We start from the raw sequence: 21,921 nt of genomic DNA on the forward strand, positions 1-21,921 counted from the left end.
CCGGAGTTCCAAAATAGACGATCGACTTTCTCCTTTGGATTTGAATTGTGTGATATCAATATTTCGTGCATGTTGGAATGGCTGAGGGAATGCCAAAGGATTTGAAATATGGCGTTTAGATTGGGGTAAGGTAGCAGTGCAGTTCTACTCGGGTACCTAGGTGCGACGATGGACGCTGGCGGAGGGGTAAATTAATCTATTTTCAGGGTATTCTCGGAGCACGGACTTTCCGGAGTCTTTCAGGACGAGGCTCACATTGGTTGAACAAGGCTTCGTGCAAGGCTTGGTACAAGGCTACCCAAGTACGTATCAGTTGCTCGTAGAAAGAATTTGGAATTCTTGTCAATTTGATAACCACCAATTCATCTACACCCATGCCACCAGCCAGCATTATTTGATATTGAAGGTCGAGAACCATATCAGAACTACCGGATTATCAATTCGTCCTCTTCGTACATGGTATGTCATGATTCTTATCATATTCTGCTGACAATTAATGATCTGATTTGGGATGATCTAGACCTTCTCTTGATACCGGTTGCTCGATACGATTATCTATCCAATATCCATTTCAACCTCGCGACACCAACCTCCCATGACGACTTCTACCCTACGCACGAATATAGACAAGATTGTCTCAAAAATCATCGTGTTCCCATAAATGTGCCATATCTTTTACGACACCATTGGATCCAGAAATTCTATAACTCGGGTGGTTCTATAATTGCATTGAATGGTCTTTACCTACAAGGTATCCTACGCTCTAGATTGTCTACCGCATGCCAAAGATTAGATTGCCAGTCTTCTTATCTTTTTTTGTCAATAGATTGTCCACCAAATATCCGCGACCAAATCAAACGGATGTACGCCAAACCAGAGTGCTCGTCATGGGTAAAAGAGGACCTAAAAAGAACTACTTTGTAGTATGTCGAGGTAGAACCACTGGAATTCTTGATGGGTGGGCTCAATGTGAAACATCTACATCAGGTTTCTCTGGCGCCAAGTTCAAAGGTTATGAGACTCATGATGAAGCTCAAAAAGCATGGAATGAGTGGTTACAGTCTCAAGGCTTCACGCCTACTAAAGGTGCACCGCACGATACGTTAGAGAATAATCTTACAGATATCTCTAGAGTTGTGAATCGAAACGCGATTGATAATCATTTAAAAACACGGGTAGGATTGAAAAGGAAGTATGAAGATGAAGATGCTTCCATGAACATCAATGTCGTAATAACCTCTGCTCGGCTGACTGAAGCAGAAGCCAGTGCTATATCAACCGAAAAGACTTTGATTGACCTTACAGAAAGTCCAGAACGTACAACGTCACATGACAGACTTCTCGATTCCGAAGGAGAAAAAACACCAGCGTTCAAGAAGGCAAAATCGGGCGACAATACACCTACACTAAACCCTGATGTTGAAATTCCAGACTCAGAATTTGAGTTATCTGATGATGAAATTTTCGATAAGATCAATTCAACATGTGAAGATGTTCCCAAGCCTGTTGAACTTACAACCGAGCAGAGATCAGTCGTCAAGATGGCAATGGGTAGAGATAATATTTTTCTCACCGGTGCCGCTGGATCTGGGAAAACGGTTACCCTACTGCAAATCATAGAAAATTTAAAGAAATCACTACAGGACAACAATTCAAACATTCCGAAAGTTCAGGTTGCTGCTCCTACTGGATTGGCGGCACTGCCCTTGAATGGAAGAACAACATATTCCGTTGCTGGATGGAAACCAGATTCATTCAAAATGCCCCTTGGTCAGCTTCTTGATGATGATAACATAAAGAAAAGAACAATTAAAGCTCTTCGAAAGTTAGAAGTTCTCATATTGGAAGAAATTTCAATGGTTGAAAGCCAATTCCTTGAGCGTTTCAATTTACTTCTCCAGACGGTAAAGCAAACCAAGAAACCTTTCGGGGGTATTCAAGTGATATTTTTGGGCGATTTTTATCAACTTCCCCCTGTAAAACCTTTCGAGCATTGCATGATATGTGGAGTTGAAATGGTTGGAGTTTTTGACCGCGTTTGTAAGAGTAACCTATGCAAAGATCGTTCAGACAATATACCTTTCAAGCCGGGTGATAAATGGGCATTTAATGCTCCCGTGTGGAAACAGCTTAAGTTTAGACATGTCAAGTTGGAGCAAATTCATCGACAGAAGGACGAGAAGTTCAAAGACCTGTTAAACAAAGTTCGCAATGGTGTTGACTTGAGTGATGCAGAATGGCATGATTTGATACGTCCAAAGGTTCTTCCACCCAATGCTTTTCCTGTACGTCTCATGGCAAAGCGTTTCGATGTCGACAGGTTCAATGATTCTCAATTGGATTTGATAAAATCAGAAGCAAAGGTCTGGGAAGCCCTTGATGATTCATGTCAACTCTATCGAAACGAGCTTGATTATCTGCGTCAGCATGAAATTAATAGGAAGATGGAAGAATACAAGATCGCCATATCGGAATATCATCGTTTTCCCAAAAGACTGACGCTGAAAGTTGGTGCGAAAGTAGTTTTACTTCACAACCAAGAACAAAAGGGGGCTTGGTGAATGGTTCTCAGGGTACTATAGTTGGGTTCGTAAATGCGCAAAAATGGCCAGCAGCTGTGATCCAGGGTGACCATGCAGATTGGCGACAAGTTCAAATGAACCATTTCATTGAAAAGAATCCTTGGAGACCTGTTGTGAAGTTTACGGATGGTAAAACAACTGCAATTGCGCCGGTTCCATCAGAGACTTTAATGGGAACGGCGGAAGATAGATATCTTGCTTGCAGAACTCAAATTCCACTCATCTTAGCCTGGGCTTTGTCAATTCATAAAAGTCAAGGTATGACAATGGAACATGTTGAGGTATCAAGGAAGGATATTTTTGAGTCGGGTCAATTATATGTCGCTCTATCACGAGCAACGACGTTGGAGGGTCTCACAGTTACGGGCTACTCTAGGGAACAAATCGCTATGGATGAGGATGTTGTGGACTTTTATCAAAAGACGCAGTGGGAGAATCTACAACCTCCTTCTAAATGATTGTGTACTAGGATTTGAGCGTTTGCTATATCTGAGAGACTGAGGAATTAGGGAGAATTATTGGTAGGTTTCAATCGACATCATGTCTCATGCTCGAAATGCTAACACAAATTTGTAGTGGTTAAATCTTTGCTCACGCAAAAACCGACCAATGTACTCTCATCCATCTCAAACTTACAATGTCCATCACCGAAAGCATATCACTTTATACAACGGCGACGGCAATATTGATCAATCATTTTCAATACTAACATTTGGTTCACTTTGTACGACGTAGAGTCTACAAGTTTAAAAGTGGGCCAACCGTTGCCCTGACAAATGAGAAGCGAGATTGTACGACCCGCACCATAAAATCTCTTCAAGAAAATAATTTCTTCGACTTCCTCCATACACATCACACCACAGCAACTGCTTCAAGTTGTGTGTCTTCATGCTATTTCTGTAGCTGATTTGAAGACATAATGTTGTTGCCTCCCTAGGTACTTCAACTTGATCGATGTACAGATAATCATCGACCTTTGCTTTACCATCCAGCGTATACCCACGATTCACTAAATGTAAGTACCGCACTCAATCCAACTTCATATCTCTTTCCCCTACAACATACAATATGATGAGCAAAATTGGTCCGTGTTACTGAGAGGCCTCAAGAACCTCGTTATGGCGATACAACCGAGCACTTTGTGCATCTCTGATTTTAATTCCTTTTTATATTTTCTTTTCCCTTTTGTTGATATGAACGTGGTTTACTGTCATTATCGGATTTGGAAGAAGAAATGCTAATATTGAGAAGATAGGAATTGTTCTTGAAGGGTCTGTGTGATGAGATGAGTGAGTGTATGGCTTGGTAGAGCACTGAGGACTGAGGAATCCTTTGGTCCTTTGGCTTTGAGGGATCATCGAATGGACGGATGTATTTTGGCGTAAGATACCCATATATATGTTGCGTTGTCTCGTATGGAGATGGATAAACAGTATTGCATTGCATATAATAGGATAGCGTCACAGCATAGTACCACAGCATAGCGATGGATTTTAAAAACATAAGAAGCAACATCAAGATTTTACGTCACACTCGCTGACCATTTTTTATGTGTTTACTTGGTACTTGTGATTCTTGTGATATAATGGTTGGTCCATCTATTTTTTTTATGGTCACATATACATACCTACTACGTATTTATCTACATCTTCCCTCTCATCTTCCCTCTGCCATCTATCATCGCCTTACTCAATACATCCATCATCACCGAACCCATCGCACCACTCACCTCTTTTCCGTGCGTTTTCTTGCGTGTCCTGGTGTTCACCCGCGTTTCAAATTCCCATACACATCTGGATACCTACCACCTACCTATCTATCTTACCTACCTAGATACGTACTTGACACCAGGGTAGAGAACAAACCATGCAAATCATGCAATCAATCGAATTGAATCAAATCATTGGATCGAATCGAATTTTCTCTCTCTCTCTATAGATACTCCGTATATAATATCCTCCTTTTTCCCAGTTGTCTACCAGTTCTTCACTGGTTCTTCTCTTGATCTGTTGCCTTGACTTATCTACATTGATATTTTATAGGAAAATGGGGGTTTCTTTTTCTCTCCTATATATATACATAGGATTAAAGTATATTATTCTCACTCTTCTAGAGGACACATGCCTAGGTAGTTAGTCTTCCATTCTATCATACGATATGTTGTTTGATCCTACCCTATCCTTCTAATTTATATCTCCTTTAGTATATCACCTCCATTTCTCATTCCTGTGTCACTTTATGATACTTCCAGCTGTTATTTTCATCATCACCTCCCTTTTCTAATCGTCTGACTACTTTACTCTACCACCTCCCCTCTCCTAATCACCTCACTACTTCACTTCACCACTTCACCACTTCACCAGCTCATCATCAACATCATCCTCCCAGCCAAAAGTGCCATCTCTCCTCTAATTCCTTCAATCTCTCCTCCACTATCTCCCCATACCACACAACCCATACATCACCAACCCATACATCACCAACCCATACATTCCTATTCCATACACATATACACATACACACAAAATGGTATCCATACCATCTCCCACCGCTCTACCCACCACCGCTCTACCCAAATCCCCAAGTGCTCATCGAATTTCCATGTCAGATTTCCACATCACATATTTCTACACACGGAAGATCAGAATACTATCTACACCATCTATACCCACCTCCCAATCTATCTACTCACCTACCCACCTTCCCATGAATCTCTTCCCTATCCCCATCAAAAAGAAAATCCCCAATCCTTACTCTCGAAGTGCTAGAATCGTAAATCAATACATTAGCACATTAATTTATCAATCACTATTAAATACATATCTATGATATTTATCCATCACAATCACCATGTGACTATACAAAGTGTAAGAGGTGAGGGGGCTAGGGAGATTGGAGAAGGGAGGAAAGAGGAAAGAGGAAAGAGGAAAGAGGAAAGAGCTGATATGATATAATATACTTTACGTCAACCATATGAGTGAGTGTATAGGAATACTTGTACAATACAATACAGTCTAACAATCGAGTCAGCAGGAAGGAGGTTCGTAGGTGACTAAATACCCACGTAGTATTCAGACTTGTGATTCTATTCATATAAAAAATTAAAGGCATCACAATCAAAGCAACAAGTTTATATGTTTGAATACTTGTAATATTAAATCTATCTCTAAAGAATCTAAACACCTATCTACACTTACCTACCAAACGACAACGTCGTACAAATTACTCCAATAGTCCACTCCATCCTCAGCTCCGCGACTCCTCAACTCCGCATTGTCCTCCCCATTCACTCCAACCCTGCATAATCACATCCAACATCAAACGCAAGAATGCACAAAAAGCAACATCAGCTGAACAAAAACAATCGTAAAAATAAATGCACTCAACCACAAACCTTCAAATCCCCATTTTCCTTTTTTCTCGCAAGCCACGGTGCAAAACATCATGTCAGAGCGACGGGAACTTTCCCGTTATGCCATGGCTCGTGTCTCCATTACCCATGTAATTTCTCAACCGAACCATGGGATTTACTTTCTCAGGTAAGACATCATACAACCATTGCGTAACGCCACTCCACATTCCCTTACTTCAAGGAATGTAGTAGCGAATCCAAACATTTACCTACAGAAAACCATGATAATATCAGTCAGCTCTTTATCTCTATTATTCGGAGAATTACCTTTCTTTCTTCATATCTTTCATTCAAATCTTTCTTTCTTTGTTCTTGTTTTTATCAACAAGAATGGCTTTGTGCGAATAATTTCGTGTTCATGATAACTAGCGTTTGCATCAAGAGTGATACCACGTATAGTCTCAGAATTGCGAATATGGGAGTGCATCTTGACCGGATGCAAATATTTTTGAGCGATTACTGGTCTCGATAGCATTGCGATATATGTGATATGGATGCAATAGACATGGTTGATTTACGACTAGTCGCCTATGAAATGGGATTGATGGGTGTTTCTTTGTTTGTATGAATGCTATTGTGAATTTGTGAGTAGGGCGGATTGGGGGCGAGCACGACAGGTGGCAATTATCATTATGGGCGACATTGAGTGAAATCGAAAATAATCTTCTTTCGAAATTAACGAGCACGTTGAAACTTGCTGTCAATATGTAATACGTATCGAAAAAGCATTTTTTGCGAATATTCTTTTGTAAATGTTGTCATGGGTATTATAGTGTGTGAGTATGAGTTGTATCGAATTCTTTTGTTTATGGCGACTAAAGACGAACGAAGTCGACAAGATCTTCGAGGCGTATAGGGCCGTGGCAAATTGGTTGCGATAAAAAACTCAGTCTCAACTGAATAGTGGTACAAGGAGGACATAAGGTGATGAGGGAGCTGATCGAAAAAAGCCAGTGATATGTCCCATGGAAGAACGCACCCCTATACTAAAGGATCGTCTTTGCTGTAAACTCCGCCCAAATGACCGTACGTCGAACCGAAAAACCTGAATATTATGAAAGAAATCCTAGCATCCGTTGTAAAAAAGAAATCAAAGGGAATCGTGTGTTCTCGCTCGAAATTCCGCCGCAACATTTGTATACCAGCGCACTTTTATTTGGCATTTTCCGTTGCCCGAAGCCTTGGACCATGATGAATACAAACGAGAAGAGAAGCACAAGTGGAGGTACACCCGCATCAATGAAAGTCGCAGATCCAAAGCTGTCTTCTGCGTTCTTCGAGATCGTACGATTTAACGAGCAGGGCGCTCACCACCTATGTTGGTTAGCAATTAATATTCACGACGGGAGTGTCTATCATCATCGTAGGCTCTACCTCCATATGGCTCTCGAGCATCTCCACGAGGAGCTTGATCACCATAGGCAGCAGCGGGAGCCGGGTCTCGAGCTGGTCTATCATCACGACCACCTCTGTCGTATCCTCGATCACGGTTCTCGTATCCTCCTCCACCTCCACGGCGGTCATCACCAGAGCGGCTGTAACGGTCACCACCATCGCGGGGTCCGGCGTAACGATCAATTCCACGGGGAGCGTCGTTGTAGTCGTCACGATCACGGCGGCTGTAACCTCGGTCTCGGTCGTCTCTACCACCATAGCGTCCACCACCATATGGTTCATAGCGGTATCCACCTCCACGGCGACGATCATCGTAACGGTCTCCACCCCATCCGCCACGGGGAGGTCCACGAGGATCCTCTGTATACACGTTAGTTGTGTAGATGAAATAAAGTATAATCAGATACATACCTCTCTTTGGTGGTCCAAAGTACTTGCCAGGGGTTGGGGTACGAGGACGAGCACGACGAGCCTTTTCAATGCTCAAAGTGCGGCCTTCGATGACCTCACCTTGAAGGCCTTCCTTGGCAGCATCAGCTTGATCAGAAGTGATCATCTTGACGAAACCAAAGCCACGAGATTCACGGGTGTGAGGGTCGCGCATAATTTGGCACTTCTCAACATCACCATACTTCTCGAAAAGACGAGAAACCTCTTCTTCGAGAAGACGTGGGTGAATACCAGTGACGAAAAGGTTAGAGCCTGGGTTGACAGCACCATCATCTTGTGGTCCTGGTCCGCGATCATTCTTAGGTCCGCTGCTACTTTTATTTGTCAGAACATATTATTGTGATTCGTAGTTGAATAGACTAACCGCTCATCGGCACGACCGTTTCTGTCTGGGGAAGCAGATCGGCGAGGTCCTCCACGTGGGCTGTCATTGCGACGGGTTGGACGAGGAGATGCGCTGCGATCACGCTCGTAACGAGGAGCCTCATCTAAAAGTGAAGAAAATAAGTTAGTACACGAATACCAAGTTATCAAGAAAAGTCTCAACACATGCGAAAGAATGGAAGTAAGTACCTTCGTAACGAGTGCCGTTCTCGTTCTCATAATCCATAGTGGAAGTCATGATGATGATGTGTTATTGTAAGACGAAAACACGAAATGGGTTAAAAAAAAAGGGTTGGCTTGTTTTGTTGATTTGAAAGCTGGAGCTGTCGCAAATGAATTTTCGAGCTCTGTAAACGGTCAAGATCCGTGAAATAGAGGAAGAATAATATCAAATGATATTGCAGGAATGCAAATATTTGATACTATCGATGGGGAGTAATGGATTAATAAAGAAAACAAGATGGGAAGAAAGTTGTTGTTGAAAGGAAGAGGCACGTTAAGGTCAGATCGTCAGGTAAAAGAAGTTGTCGCGAATTTAAAATTGGGCCTAGCGCTAACACTAACCGACAGCGGCTAAGCTAAATAACGCGGTGAAGCTGAAAACAAATAATTTGAGGTATCAGGTATCAGGTTTTACCTGGCAGCCTATGTATGTATCAATCATCAATCAGGTACGCTTCTACAAGCAACAAGAGGTGTTTTCCTTTGTTTGATAAAATGAAGTATCACTGGTAGGTCTGGGTCTCTGTGCGTAAGAATGGAGAAAGCAAATCGAACATATCATACGGATGATTATAAGTTTTACTGTATGTTTGACATCATATATGTGTACGTATGTCAATCATATCAATCTTTGTAATTGATAATCCTTCCTCTAAACATTATTCCCACCAGCCGGGTCAGGGTACTGCACGTAGAGCTGAACAGCTGAGAAATCAAGGGACGCGAATCAATGATAGTATATCCTATCGCAATATACATCAATGACATTCTTATTGGTTCTATTTATAAACCTCTGAATGAAACTTGTAGTTGTAGGGAGTTGCATTTGCCTGCAGGGCATTCTTTTCCCTACGTTCAACCAAACTCATATGTTAAAGACATCTACAGATCTGGCTACCAATGATACCACTATAATCTACAATTCTTCGTTATGCATCATCTCTTCTTCGGTTACCTCTAACTTCTCATCTTCATTTAAGAAGTCTAATGCAGCAACAGCCTTCCCATCACATGCTCTTTCCAATGCTAAGAATGCAAAATGTCCTCCAACAACTGGTCTAGCTTTAAATTCGATACCTGGGAACCCACCAGTTCCCTCGGTGTCATACAAATCTGTAAGTGGTTTATCTGTGATAATGTTAGAATTTAGATATGATTTGTTTGCCAATATAAAATTGCATACCTGTTGTAGTCTCATTGACCCACAATGCAATTGAGTCCACAATTTCTTCGCGAACCTTCTTACTAGCAACTGAAACTGCAAAGAATTCCCAATCACTCTTGGTGTAAAGATGGCGACTATCAAGCGGTAAACCGTACTTCTGTCGAACTGAGTGGTACCAATCACTCTGTCGTTTGTAAACCTTGTCACTTACAAATCCGGTCTTTGAAGTTTGTTGGCCAGGAAGAGTAATAGGTTTTTGACCATTCCCAATGCTTGGAGTAGATGAAGAGCTTGATGGGATGTGGAAACAAAGTAATGAATCTGCAAACAGATTGTATAGAATGGTCCATGATCCATACCAAGAATATGCCAATTTAGCATGAGTTCCATCTCTGGAAAAGGCGAATTCATCCTCCCATCGTTTGATGTACGTTTCGGAAATATTGCGGTAGAAAACAGCATCTTCGGTTTCACCAACAACTTCAGCAATCTCGCTCATAGCCTTGATTCCTATGATACCTTTCAGTGCAAGGTTTGTTTGGTTGGCTAACCACCCCGCAAAGTCATCGGTTGACAATTGATTACTAGGGATGAGAGTTTCCCTGACCAAATAACCAGTCCATTGTTTCCATAATTTGTATGACTTCTTGACCCATTTTCTTGCTTGCTTTTCACCCTTGGCCTCGATGGGACCCCCAACACTATCATCCATACCATCCGCATCAACGAAAAGTGGGAAAGCACTTTCAATGAATTGGGTGGTTTTGTGATCACCTTGATTGGACCAGATGCTTGCTGGCTTAGTGTCATATTTAAGTGAGTTGACCAATGCCAAACCCATGATGAGCATATTACCACATTCTTCAACGGGCATGTATTCATCTCTACCATCTGGATGTCCTGTTGCGTTAGGGAATGACGAACCAAGATCATGCATGGCGTAATCATTAGGATATTGGCCACTGAGCATATGTTCGATCAAAGGCTCCAGCATATACGCCAACCATCTAGGATTAGTATACAGAAAGAATGGGAAAGCAGGGTAAATGACATCAATAGTGTTCATGTTTCCATCAGACGAGATTTCCTTGAAGAAAATAACAGGATCATCAGGAGTACCAGCAAAAGATGCAGCACCCAATACTTGACGTGCACTGAGCGCGAGGATGTCCTTGTAATCTTCAGATCCTGATTGTAAAGCATCAATCGCAAGTTGATCCGAATAGTTGCTTGCGAGATTAAAGGCTGTTTGAAAGTCGTTATAATGGTATTCAAGCAGGTCATCGGCTTCCGGATAAAAAGAAGCCCACAATGGACGCATAGCTGTCAAACCTCGAGCGGAAGCAAATTGAATGACTGGATTTTGAATATGTGCAATGGTAAAGAGAGCACTGGCGTATGTTTTCCCACTTTCAGCAGAAGTAGAATTAGAAGTAGAATTGAGCTTGAATGAATAGGCAAATGCGAAAACTGGTTCCTCGTCCATAATTCCCCGAAAGTTGGTGTCAACAGTATTTTGTAATTTCCCGCTTCGTGAAAAGTTGGTTCGTAGTATACCAGATGTACCGGCTTGATGGTTGGCTTCGGCTGGGCCTATGAAGTGTAATTGTCCCCATTCTGAACGGTCACCCCATTCAGTGAACAATTGCTCAACTACTCTCTTGGCCTTCCAGATCTTTAGTGGTGGATCTTTGCTATCCTTTTCCGGTTCACTCTGACTGAAAGACCAATCAATGGCATTGGCCCTATTACCACTAACCCACAATCCATTTATATCCAAGTATACATCGAGATCGAAATCTCCGGTGACATGTACAGTTAAGTATGCCGCAGGTATTGATTGTCGGAAAGTAGAGGTCGGTGTAATTGGAGATAGAAATGATAAAACGACTTCGAGTGGTTCTTGGGATTTAGAAGGTGACGGAATATTATAAGTAAGGTTTGTAGTCGACGCATCAAAAGTAGCACCTAGGAACGTAGGATATGATACATTGAAGCTATAAATGGATCAGCCGCTGTTTGCAATTCAACATTGAATGTCAATAGCTTAAAAACTTACCTATCTCCGGATTTACTCAATGAATCGTGAGGCCTACCTAACAATGGATAAACAGTATCGGCGCCTGGTACCGAGGCCAGTACAGAGAATCCAATCTATATAAAATAGAAATTTTAGTGACCGGGCTTGAATGGCGGAAAGATGTTCTTCAATTCCATACCTCTTGACCAGTCCAGAATATAGGCCAATGTTCCCATGGATTCTCTCTTGCATGTCCTAACCAAGCACTCAAATATGGATTTCGAACAATCAATGGTACCACTGGCGGGGTCAATGTAGAAGCTTGTGCGACCGTCGCTGCTATTGCAGATGCAGCCTGAAGGTAATTTGTCCAACGCATGGTTGATATGTTATGTTGCGTGCATGTATGTATGTACTCGTATTCATCAAAGTACCGTCAAAAGAACCAATTCAAAAGAGTCAAGAAGGATTGAAGAGTTCAAATAATATATCGACATTCACAGACTATTCCGACTTCGTACGATGAAGAATAGTAAATAGTTGATGATGAAAAAGGATGGAAAAGTATGGCTTACTGAGCTTTGTTCTCATGGAAAGACAATCATGAGACCAAACTTACTCTTTTACATAGGGAGGTAGGAGCCTTGGTACACCATTCAAGGTACGAAACAACCGGCTCCATCTTAGATTAATCCTTTCCCCTGCTCTAGTATGTTGTCATGAGACGGGAAATGCGGGGGCTAGCGTTGTTTGCATAACTCCAGGTTATCTTATGAAGAGTATCCATAAAATTATGCTTATCCAGAGATCCATCTGTTACGGAGTGCTTGTTCAAGTGGGCTCTCAATTTGAGCTACCTTCAACCACCACCAACACCACCATCACCACCACCAACACCAACACCATCAACACCGCCAAAATGTCTTAGAATTGGTTCAGATGACAACCTTCAAACCCAAGAGGATGAATTGATAGTCAGGGACTAGTCGGCCGCTTGGAAGAGCCGACCATTAAGTACGTTGCTGCATCTTGTCTAACACATGAGTCAAAGACTACCTAGGTGGGTATAAAGATAATATCCAGCTTGGAGTACAGAAAGATCATCTGAGTCAATTCTTTCCTTAGCTACCTACTCATACTCGGCGAGGTGCCAATGAAAGCCAATGCCAATCTCGTGATAATTCTCTTTGACTCATTTCAGCTGGCATTTTAGACAGCCATGGATAGCTTCGTGACCACTACTCCTTAAGGTTACATCCCCCATGGTGACAATCCCTCATCTCGAATTCTTATCTTTTGGTTCTTAATGTCACTTCCTCATTCCCACCATCCACATTATCAACATCCAGCCTGTTTGCAAACACCATCACCAAAAAAACTAATAGCTCAACACCACCATCATGTCTATGAAAGGTAAAATTATCGCCATCACGGGTGGTGCATCGGGGATTGGTCTTGCTACAGCCAAGGTTCTCAGTTCACGTGGTGCCATCGTCTGCATCGGTGATATATCCAATGCATCTCTCGAAACTGCCATGGAGGGTGGTTTCCCCTCACAAGTCAAAGGCTCGATAGTCGATGTTTCAAATCGGAAGTCAGTCGAAGGCTGGATCGATGAGATTGTGAATGAATTTGGGAAACTTGATGGTGCTGCCAATTGTGCGGGGGTTATTGGTAAACACCATGGTGTAAGGAAGATCCAAGATCTAGAAGATGAGGAATGGGACAAAATCATTGCGGTTAATTTGACCGGCATGATGTACTCTCTGAGGGCTGAGCTATCAAAAATTGAAAACGGTGGGAGTATTGTCAATGTATCTTCCATTGCTGGAACGCACGGTGAGTCATGTTCATCACATCAAAATGTTGAAATCCGTGCTCATACAAAGTTATTCAATGTAGGATTTGCGAAAATAGGACCTTATGTCGCCAGTAAACACGGTGTCATTGGCCTCACTCGTACTGCCGCATTAGAAGTCGGTGATAGAAATGTACGAGTGAATGCCTTGGCTCCTGGTCCAATCGATACACCAATGATGGGAAAGGCTCGAGAGACGCATGTACAGGAAGGTGAATACAATTCTATTGTCTTGAAAAGACTGGGTACTGCAGAGGAAATGGCTGCGATTATTGCCTTCTTGTTGAGTGAGGAAAGTTCCTTCGTTACTGGGGCAGTTTATCATGGAGCTGGTGGAATGAGTGCTTGAATAACAGCATACGTTATCTACCAACCGTCGTCAAAAGAAGCAAGATGAAATACTATTGTAATCGAAGCTTTTGAGTTATCTTTGGGGGCAAGGGGTCATAAAATCTATTTTGGAGATGCTGTGGCCAAAAAATATTCTCACTGAATTTCTTTTGGCAGTGTCTGATATTTTTCGAAAATTCTCTCCAGGTTATACCAGTTTATAACCTCATGAACAGGTGCGAAGTCTTGCGGGGATGCTAGCTTTGTATGTATAACTATCATGATTCCTAGATCACCAAAAATCGTATTCAAAAATACAAACCTTCGCTTCGAACCATACTCCGAGAGCGTATCCAAAGAAAGCTCTATACTTCTCGTTATTAAGATAAAGCGGCAGTGGTGCTGGTAATCGAATCTCCCCTTCTTTTTGCCATCTTCCCGTATTTGCGTTGCACTGTATCTTATTGCTAGCGAGAATGTTTCCGTGTCGTCGAATATTTTTCCGCTGTCTCTTTTTGGAAGGGGTTCTTTCATTTCGGATGGTATCTTGTGTTCTGTGTTTCAAACGTGCTGATTATGAGATTGTTACCATGTGCATATTAAACCATTTATTGTTGAAACGAAGCGGACACTGTTATCGTTTTATGCGAGAATAGGAAGATTTACTGGTTAGACTTTGAGGGCTGGAAAAGCTGTGTTTATATAATGGGAAAGGATGTGGCATGTATGAGGAGTTGCTTTTAGGTGATACAATTGCTCTTAAACTTTTTCAGGGGCTTCTGCTCACGAGATATGAATAGGGAATCTCTTGGTGGAACATCGAAGGGTGTTGGATCAATAAAATCCAGGTAGAGTCACATATAAACTACACTCTCTACCAGTCTCTGCTCGGTCTATAACATTTTCAGAACGATGGAGGATCCAAGTCACAGGGTGCAAATTTGAAATGTCAGCACATCATTCGAGTTTGTCACAAAAGGCTCCTTGATTTTATCAAAATGGTATGACAATAAGACTTTATAGTTCGAATTCTAATGATCGTCTTCATTGCCAAGATTCGTAGGTTACTGCTGTCGTTTGTCGTTACTTCTTGAGGATGATTGTTATTCTGTACTTTTAATATGGAATGGTAGTGACAGAGGATGCAGCTGAGAAGTTGCACGAACTGTGTAGATAAAAACTCCACTACTTTCAACAAAACAGACACTCGCTAACGCTACCAAGTCCAGCCGTGGTTTTGAAGATCACATTAAGGGATAAAAGATGTTTATATAGACCCTGACACAGTTCTGCCAATGTAACTACAGCTTGAGATCAGAGGGGTTAGATATACAGGGTATGGGGTATGACAGGGCAGAAGGTGAGTGAGTGAATCATGTACTGCGGAGTGAATTGGAAGGTCGGGATGAATCTGAGATCGTAACAATCCAGCTGTGAGCCAGCGGGTTTGGTATCTAAGACTTCGGCTGGCAGCCCTAGTAGTAGTCACAGAATACTTGACCAAATTCTTACTCAAGAAGCTATGTGCTTCAATATTTGAGCCCATTATCATTTGCATTTTTCCTGAGCGAACCTGAAGCTCCTCAATTCCGGCAATTGGTGGATGAATTTGAATGATCAGAAAATTCGTTTCATCATTTTTTCAAAATTGGCCTTGTGTTATCGCTGGACTCTTTCATCGTTTCATCTGGTATACTCATTATCTGTTCATCAAATCCGTCGAATTTTCAAATCCCAGCCGGATATTTGGGAGCTGGTGGATTTTGAAGCGCTTGGTTTCAGAGTTTCCGCTATCTCCCTTACAGCCGCAGTATTTTTCTCAATCATGTTCATTTCTGAAAAGGATAAACTATCCAAGCGTAACGTAAATATCCAGATACTTTGGCTCTGGATACCTGATCATGACTAACTACCTAGATACATTCTGTGAGGTGGATTGGCGGCTCCCGGGACTACTCACTACTACGTAAGTGCAAAAAAAACAGGGAGTCGGTTAATCGCTATGTGAGGTGTCTGTAACATAGTTCATTGGGTCTTTAGTGTTTAGTTCCTCTTAGAGCTATCCTTGAATGCTCGGGCACAAGAGAATATCTTCGTTGTGCACCCATGGGCTCTGCTTGGCATAAACTGTTATCCTATCTGCATCCGCCGCAAGACAGTGGCTTTCAGAGACTCCTGCTCTAGGTATTTGTTGGAATCATCTTATTACTGCTGTAAAATTAGTCATTGTCGTCGTCGTTGTCAGGAGTAATCATTAAATGTTATTTGCAAGTGGTCTCTCGTATTATTTCAAGCCATCAATTCTCATTAAATTAGATTGGTAAATTCTTCGAGAGAGATGGACTTGATCTCCTACAACTATTCTCTGCATTTTTCGCCGGGCATTGGGAATATTAGGAAGTAGTGTAAGACTTGCTTGGATAGGTAATAAGTAGGTAAGAAAAGCATTGCTCGCTTATTCGAGAAGTCGAAGGATACGCAATGGATTTTTTATCAGATCATATGGATTTGCTGAGAGTATTCACATTATGTGCTACTGATATGTAAGAAGGTAGGAGAATCCATCAGTGGAACTCCAGATAGATCTATATCACGGAAATTCAGAATGAGTGAATACCAGAAATGGAGAAGCGAGCTCATTATTCAAGGAAGAGCTTACTGGTAACTTTTCTAAATCAAGAATACAGTAAGTGATGAGTTAGTTGCACTACGTGGTGCCGACTTGCTCTTATTCTCTATCCCTAGTACGCATTGTAATCTCAGCCAGCTAAAAAAAAATTAAAAAATTGTACGACAAGGACTTTTTTGGCGGGGATCATCGGTTAGGTGCAAGTGTTATCACTGACCTTGATTATCTTTATCTTATTTGATGTTCTTGAGACGGCGTTTTGAGCTAATGAGACGTAGTACTTGTGTACATCAAAGGCTATTTGTGACGAGTTTCATATGTCATACTATGTATGACATTGGAGATAGATATCGGCGGAATCACTTTGCACTCTTCGAATAGTTTGTTCAATTCTATCAAACTTGGTAGACGAGAGGTTTCCATGAACAGCAAGATATATACAAGGAATGGAAGCGTTATTGTGGGTCTCAATTTGGGTAAATCATTCTTTTGCTAGACTATACTTTTGTCAAGTGTTGTATGGACTACCACACATATCCGAAGGATAATAAATTTTGAGAATATACCTGAAAATGAAGTATTCATAACCCTACGCATCCTCCAAGATCTTCGCCGCACCCTTCTCCGCAACTCCATACACAGTCCCCTGCAGATGCGCTCCAACAATCATCGGAATCACACTAGCATCCACTACTCTCAACCCCTTCACCCCATAAACTCTCAATCTCTCATCAACCACACCACCCAATTCTCTCGGCAACATCGATGCAGTGCCCGAATGATGATGTTCAGTTGCTACTGATTCCCTCACATATTCTTCAATTTCTGCTTGGGTTGTTACACTCGATCCTGGATATGATTCTGTGAGATTGATTGCTTGGAGAGAGGAAGTGGTACGCATGAGACGCGTGTAGTTGAATGCGACGGTAAATTGAAGCAAATCTATCGGATTGGAGAGATAATTTGGATTTAGGAGAGGGAAATCGAAAGCAGAGGTTGAGGAAATGGAGACGCGGCCACGAGAGAAGGGGAGTTGGATGGCTGGGATGATTATGCCGTCGCTAACGATCATCTCCATGTGGGAGGTGTTTTTGGAGAACAGGTTGGATGCGAGGATTTGATGTTGGAGTTTGTAGCCAGCGAGAACGGACGAGGGGGTAGATGGGAGGAGGTATTGGGATACATTTGTGGATTGGGAAAGAGATTGGAGGGTAGAGATGGTGGAGGGGGAAGAACCATTTAGGATTGTGGCGAGAGGGAGGAAAGCAAAGACGTTTGCTGAGGCAGTTGTGAAAGGCCCTGATAATTTGTTAGTGTGGCTATACCTCGAATAATCATAGAAAATGGTATCGCACCTTCCCTTTTCTCGTTATACAATTCAAGCTGCTCCGCAAGCCACGTAGCATTTGTACTGAAATTCCCAGTTTGAATCGCGATATTTGGAGCTTTAAATTGACTTAAATCAGTAAACCATTCACAATCATGTTATAGATTGACACAAAATATAACAACGTACCATTGTTAACGGTAGTAAGCAATAAGTGATCTTGGTAATTCTCGCCAACACCTTCACTCTCAACCACAATTTCAATTCCTAGGCCTTCCAGCACATCACGTCGTCCTATTCCAGAGATCTGTAATAATTGCGGAGTTCGCTGTGCTCCGGCACTTAGAATCACCTCTTTCTTAGCATTTACCGTGAATTTCTCTTCATTCACACCAGCTGCATATTCTACTCCAGTGGCTCTCGGTTCTTTCGAGCTTGTAGATGAATAATTAGAAGGGGTAGAGAAGAGAATTTTGGTAACAGTATTAGAAGTCAATACATGTAAGTTAGGACGAACAGTCAAATTAGAGCTTGGGGGCAAAAAAGATTGAGATGCACTGCGCTCTTTGGTATCGGGGGTAATAGAAAGGATGATGAAGAACACGCCGGCATTGAGACCTGCGAGGGAGTCTTTTATGTATGAGATGCCGAGTTCGAAGAAGGCGCTTAAGAAGTTTTCTGGGAGGTTTTAGATTGGATTCTTTCATTCCGGCAAAAATTGGTAAGAAGAATTGCATAAGGGGATACTTACTAGTACTAGGCCAAACGAAATTCGGATATCCATTTTGGAGAAAACCATTTTCTCCATGGACGTTCGCATCGTATTCAATGCCCCAATCCTGCACTCCCTCTTCATCGGGAGGAGTAAAATGTTCGCTTTTCTTGAAGTAAGGGAGCAGACCTTCCCAATTCCATCCAGCATTTCCAAGTTCTTCCCAATGGTCATATTCAGCTGCATTACCGCGCATGAATGCCAACCCATTTATGGCAGAAGAACCACCAATTACTTTCCCAGCCGGAAGATCAATCGATCGATTTCCGAGGTTCAATTGCGGAACTGAGGTTGTGTTCCAATCATAGATTGTGCCACGAGGACCGTTACCAAGTACAGGGAGATTGGCGGTGGTTATTAGAGGGACTGTTATGAAATCTTCATTTTTATGACTGAGACGATGTGAGTACGGGTAAATGTCATGAGAATTTGAGGTCGTACAAATTTCCTGCCTCGATCACGAGAACGGTTGTATCTGGATCAATGTTAACAAGAGTGAAATGACGAGTTTTTCTGAGGTACTGGACTTACTAGCATTTTTGGACAAACGATTTGCAACGACGAGTCCACTTGTTCCTCCTCCTACTATCACATAATCGTAAATTGGTAGGAGATCTGCTGATCTTTCGAGAACCTTCCCGGAGAACACTGGGTAACATGCCACATCATGAAAGATGGATAAAAATAACACCAACGAGAATGACAAATACATCTTGTCCGATGTGAAAAACGTCAGTGATCAGAAAGGGAGTGAATGATGGGTACCTCGCGCAGCTCATATACAATTTAAACTTTTTGTGTTGATACTATATCAATTGTATATCAATTGTATATCCGAATAAAGATCTGCATCATAAAGATACTTTGACGATTGTTGTCTGATCATTGGTTGAGACATGGCTATTCATCCCCGATTGGTCGCTGACTGCAGCAATCTAGAACCTTAGTGTCGATTAGGAGCGAGCTGAAAGATTACCGACAACCCCAGACACAGACATGGTGGGGCAATATTAACAATCTTCAGTAATTCCGAGGTTCGGTTACCATTTAACACTGGAGAAACGATGATATTTTACGATTGATTTTTTCGCTTGGGTATTTCTTAGCTTCGGAATTATCGCCAGAAACATCGACATATACGTGCTTAGGACATGAAAACAGCGACGGAAATTACTAAAACTATAAACGATTGACACAACAATGATAGGCAGCTACTGCGGATAGCATTATCGAATGGAACACGGAACTGAATTCTCTGTTACGCATGACTAAAGTCTGAGAAAGGAGCGGAGAGAAACATGCAAAGAGCCTTCTGAGCCTCATTCTAGGTAACGAGAACAAAAAACGAAACGCCAGTATACAGGAAACAAGAAACAAGAAACGGAAACCTAGACCCTGCCCGTATTGCAAAGTTTGCAGTGCTTTGACAAAAGCCCTTCCAAACCCATCGTCAGTACTCAAATAAAGTGCTCGTCTAAACAAAGTCTGCGATAATTATCGCTTCCATTTTATCAGCCCAAGCAAATGTAAGGTTGGAGTCTTCGTCCTGACAGAAGCCAACATAACCACAAAACTTGCGACCCGTTACAGTTGTAAGGTCATTATTGGGATCATAGTTGCGTCAGACCAGTCGCAAATTTCGTATATGAGTGCGTAGAGGATCACTGGTCTGTGTACTGACTAGAACCGGTTGTAAAGCTCAAGTCTCGTTTCTTAATGAATATATCGCATTTATCACTGCCACCAGTGAAGAATTCGCAAAGTCCACCGATGAAGCTAAAACCTCGACGTGTTTTGAAAGATGCTTGGCTGGTTGCGTTTTGGTTGGTGGTCTTTGGAATGCCATCACGTTTCTTCTTGTCAGGGGAGCTATCGACACCAGAAGAATGATCTCCAGATACACACGAAAAGTTTCCTGCCTCACCCTCTTTACAATTAAGTGAAACGACAAATTTGCCGCTCTCATCTACGGAGCAATCTAAGCTATCGCATACACATATGAGATCATTGCTAGTTGCAACTTTATCATCATTCTTAACACAAGTCAAGGTACCAGCAACCGCTTCTATGATGGCGAGATTCTGTTGGATGACTGCTCTGCCTGTGGGGTCCTTGTGATTAATGAGAGTATAGTTCCATCTCGATTGAAATTGAAAACAAATGACCCGGGAGACATCGCGAGAACAATCAACGATGAAAGCGAAAGAAGTTTATACATTGAGTAAGGATGGTTTTTGCGTTTTGGTGGGTGTTGGTAAATAAGTAGTTAGTGATAGCGAGTAGATGGATTCGATGGAGTCAAGTTGAGCAAATGTATTTGGTGGAATATGAGGATCAGATGTGAAGGATGAGTCTCAGAGTCTGTGTATTTGTATTTGTTTTTGGTTGAATTCGTGTCCTGGGACTATCTCAAGTACATATAGGCAATTGGGACTCACTTGAAATTCGTTTCTATATTCAGAATCTGGTGCAGCGGCAGCCAAGATCATTTGATCTGGCCGGTAGTCCTCGTCAGCCACTTTTGGCAGCATAAACAAGGTCGCAGCAAAGTTCAATACGGAATTATCCAAGCATAGAAGAGCGATTTTTGGCATTGGAAGAATTCAAAAATAAATACGACACGCTGGAGCAAGCTAGCATACCTGGTATTCCCTCCTATAGAAAGAAGCGGGTCAGCATTGAGTTGAGTTTCACTGATTATGGGTTGATGTTTATCGAGACATTATGAATCGAATGATGGCATGCTTCTCGATGTTGACCTCATAGCTCGTAGAAGACAATTAGCACTTCTAGGCGGTTAGCGCAGTAGTGGTTGAGTCAAAAATCGAATCTAGCGGTAGATGAAGAGCGAGTGCTCCTGAGAAGGTCAAGAAGGTGATAAAAATAAATACAAAGTAGAGAAAGCGAGAGCTGCCCCGTTGATCGAAGATATTTACTTGAGCTTCTAATTGCAATTCTTTGAAACGTATACATCAACAGAGTGCTCCCCATTGTGACTGTAAAGCCAGGTTGAGGTGATTCATATATCGCTTGTGAATTTACTCAATTGTTCTTGCGAAGAATAGCGCTGAAACACTCAATTATATCCTTAAATCAAAAGAGACAATTTAAGGCGGTGAATTATAGCTTGCAGTTGGCCTTTAAAACTATTCTTGGGTGGTACTTTCTAGTATTGTAATATAGGGATTCGCTATTCAGCAATCTAGCAATCTTGTTACTATTGTAATATCTAGGATAGAAATTCAAATGCCGCTGTGATTGTCTGATTTCAGCACTATGAATAGAAACACAAACATATGGATTATATGCCACACTGCAGCAGCAGAAGTCGAGATCTCCCTTCATTTCCGAGAAGTTGGTGAAGTCGAACTAAAA

At 41.9% G+C, this 21,921-nt stretch overlaps 6 protein-coding genes across 6 annotated transcripts; 2 read left to right on the top strand and 4 right to left on the bottom strand.

The window, feature by feature from the left end:
* Positions 1-887: 887 nt before the first annotated feature.
* Positions 888-3,040, top strand: Bfra_004910 (putative atp-dependent dna helicase pif1 protein; the record flags this gene model as incomplete). Its single annotated transcript, XM_037335301.1, has 2 exons — positions 888-2,519; positions 2,573-3,040. 2 exons carry the CDS (start codon positions 888-890, stop codon positions 3,038-3,040), a joined length of 2,100 nt encoding a protein of 699 aa, XP_037192396.1.
* A 4,284-nt stretch (positions 3,041-7,324) lies between these two features.
* On the bottom strand, positions 7,325-8,461 carry Bfra_004911 (putative rna recognition domain-containing protein; the record flags this gene model as incomplete). Its single annotated transcript, XM_037335302.1, has 4 exons — positions 7,325-7,749; positions 7,801-8,153; positions 8,204-8,327; positions 8,413-8,461. The coding sequence occupies 4 exons, from the start codon at positions 8,459-8,461 to the stop codon at positions 7,325-7,327; spliced, it is 951 nt and encodes a 316-aa protein (XP_037192397.1).
* A 900-nt stretch (positions 8,462-9,361) lies between these two features.
* Bfra_004912 (putative glutaminase a protein) lies at positions 9,362-12,009 on the bottom strand (the record flags this gene model as incomplete). The annotated part of the gene is made up of 4 exons (XM_037335303.1): positions 9,362-9,573; positions 9,629-11,607; positions 11,670-11,764; positions 11,830-12,009. The coding sequence occupies 4 exons, from the start codon at positions 12,007-12,009 to the stop codon at positions 9,362-9,364; spliced, it is 2,466 nt and encodes an 821-aa protein (XP_037192398.1).
* A 1,021-nt stretch (positions 12,010-13,030) lies between these two features.
* Positions 13,031-13,837, top strand: Bfra_004913 (putative 3-alpha-(or 20-beta)-hydroxysteroid dehydrogenase protein; the record flags this gene model as incomplete). Its single annotated transcript, XM_037335304.1, has 2 exons — positions 13,031-13,469; positions 13,548-13,837. The coding sequence occupies 2 exons, from the start codon at positions 13,031-13,033 to the stop codon at positions 13,835-13,837; spliced, it is 729 nt and encodes a 242-aa protein (XP_037192399.1).
* Positions 13,838-17,036: 3,199 nt separating this feature from the next.
* On the bottom strand, positions 17,037-19,258 carry Bfra_004914 (putative gmc oxidoreductase protein; the record flags this gene model as incomplete). Its single annotated transcript, XM_037335305.1, has 6 exons — positions 17,037-17,746; positions 17,803-17,892; positions 17,964-18,452; positions 18,526-18,938; positions 18,988-19,021; positions 19,078-19,258. The coding sequence occupies 6 exons, from the start codon at positions 19,256-19,258 to the stop codon at positions 17,037-17,039; spliced, it is 1,917 nt and encodes a 638-aa protein (XP_037192400.1).
* A 949-nt stretch (positions 19,259-20,207) lies between these two features.
* Positions 20,208-21,140, bottom strand: Bfra_004915 (uncharacterized protein; the record flags this gene model as incomplete). The annotated part of the gene is made up of 2 exons (XM_037335306.1): positions 20,208-20,657; positions 20,985-21,140. 2 exons carry the CDS (start codon positions 21,138-21,140, stop codon positions 20,208-20,210), a joined length of 606 nt encoding a protein of 201 aa, XP_037192401.1.
* Positions 21,141-21,921: the final 781 nt, after the last annotated feature.

Source organism: Botrytis fragariae (genome assembly GCF_013461495.1).
Source record: "Botrytis fragariae strain BVB16 chromosome Unknown tig00000054, whole genome shotgun sequence".
In the NCBI taxonomy this organism is placed as follows: Eukaryota; Fungi; Ascomycota; class Leotiomycetes; order Helotiales; family Sclerotiniaceae; genus Botrytis; species Botrytis fragariae.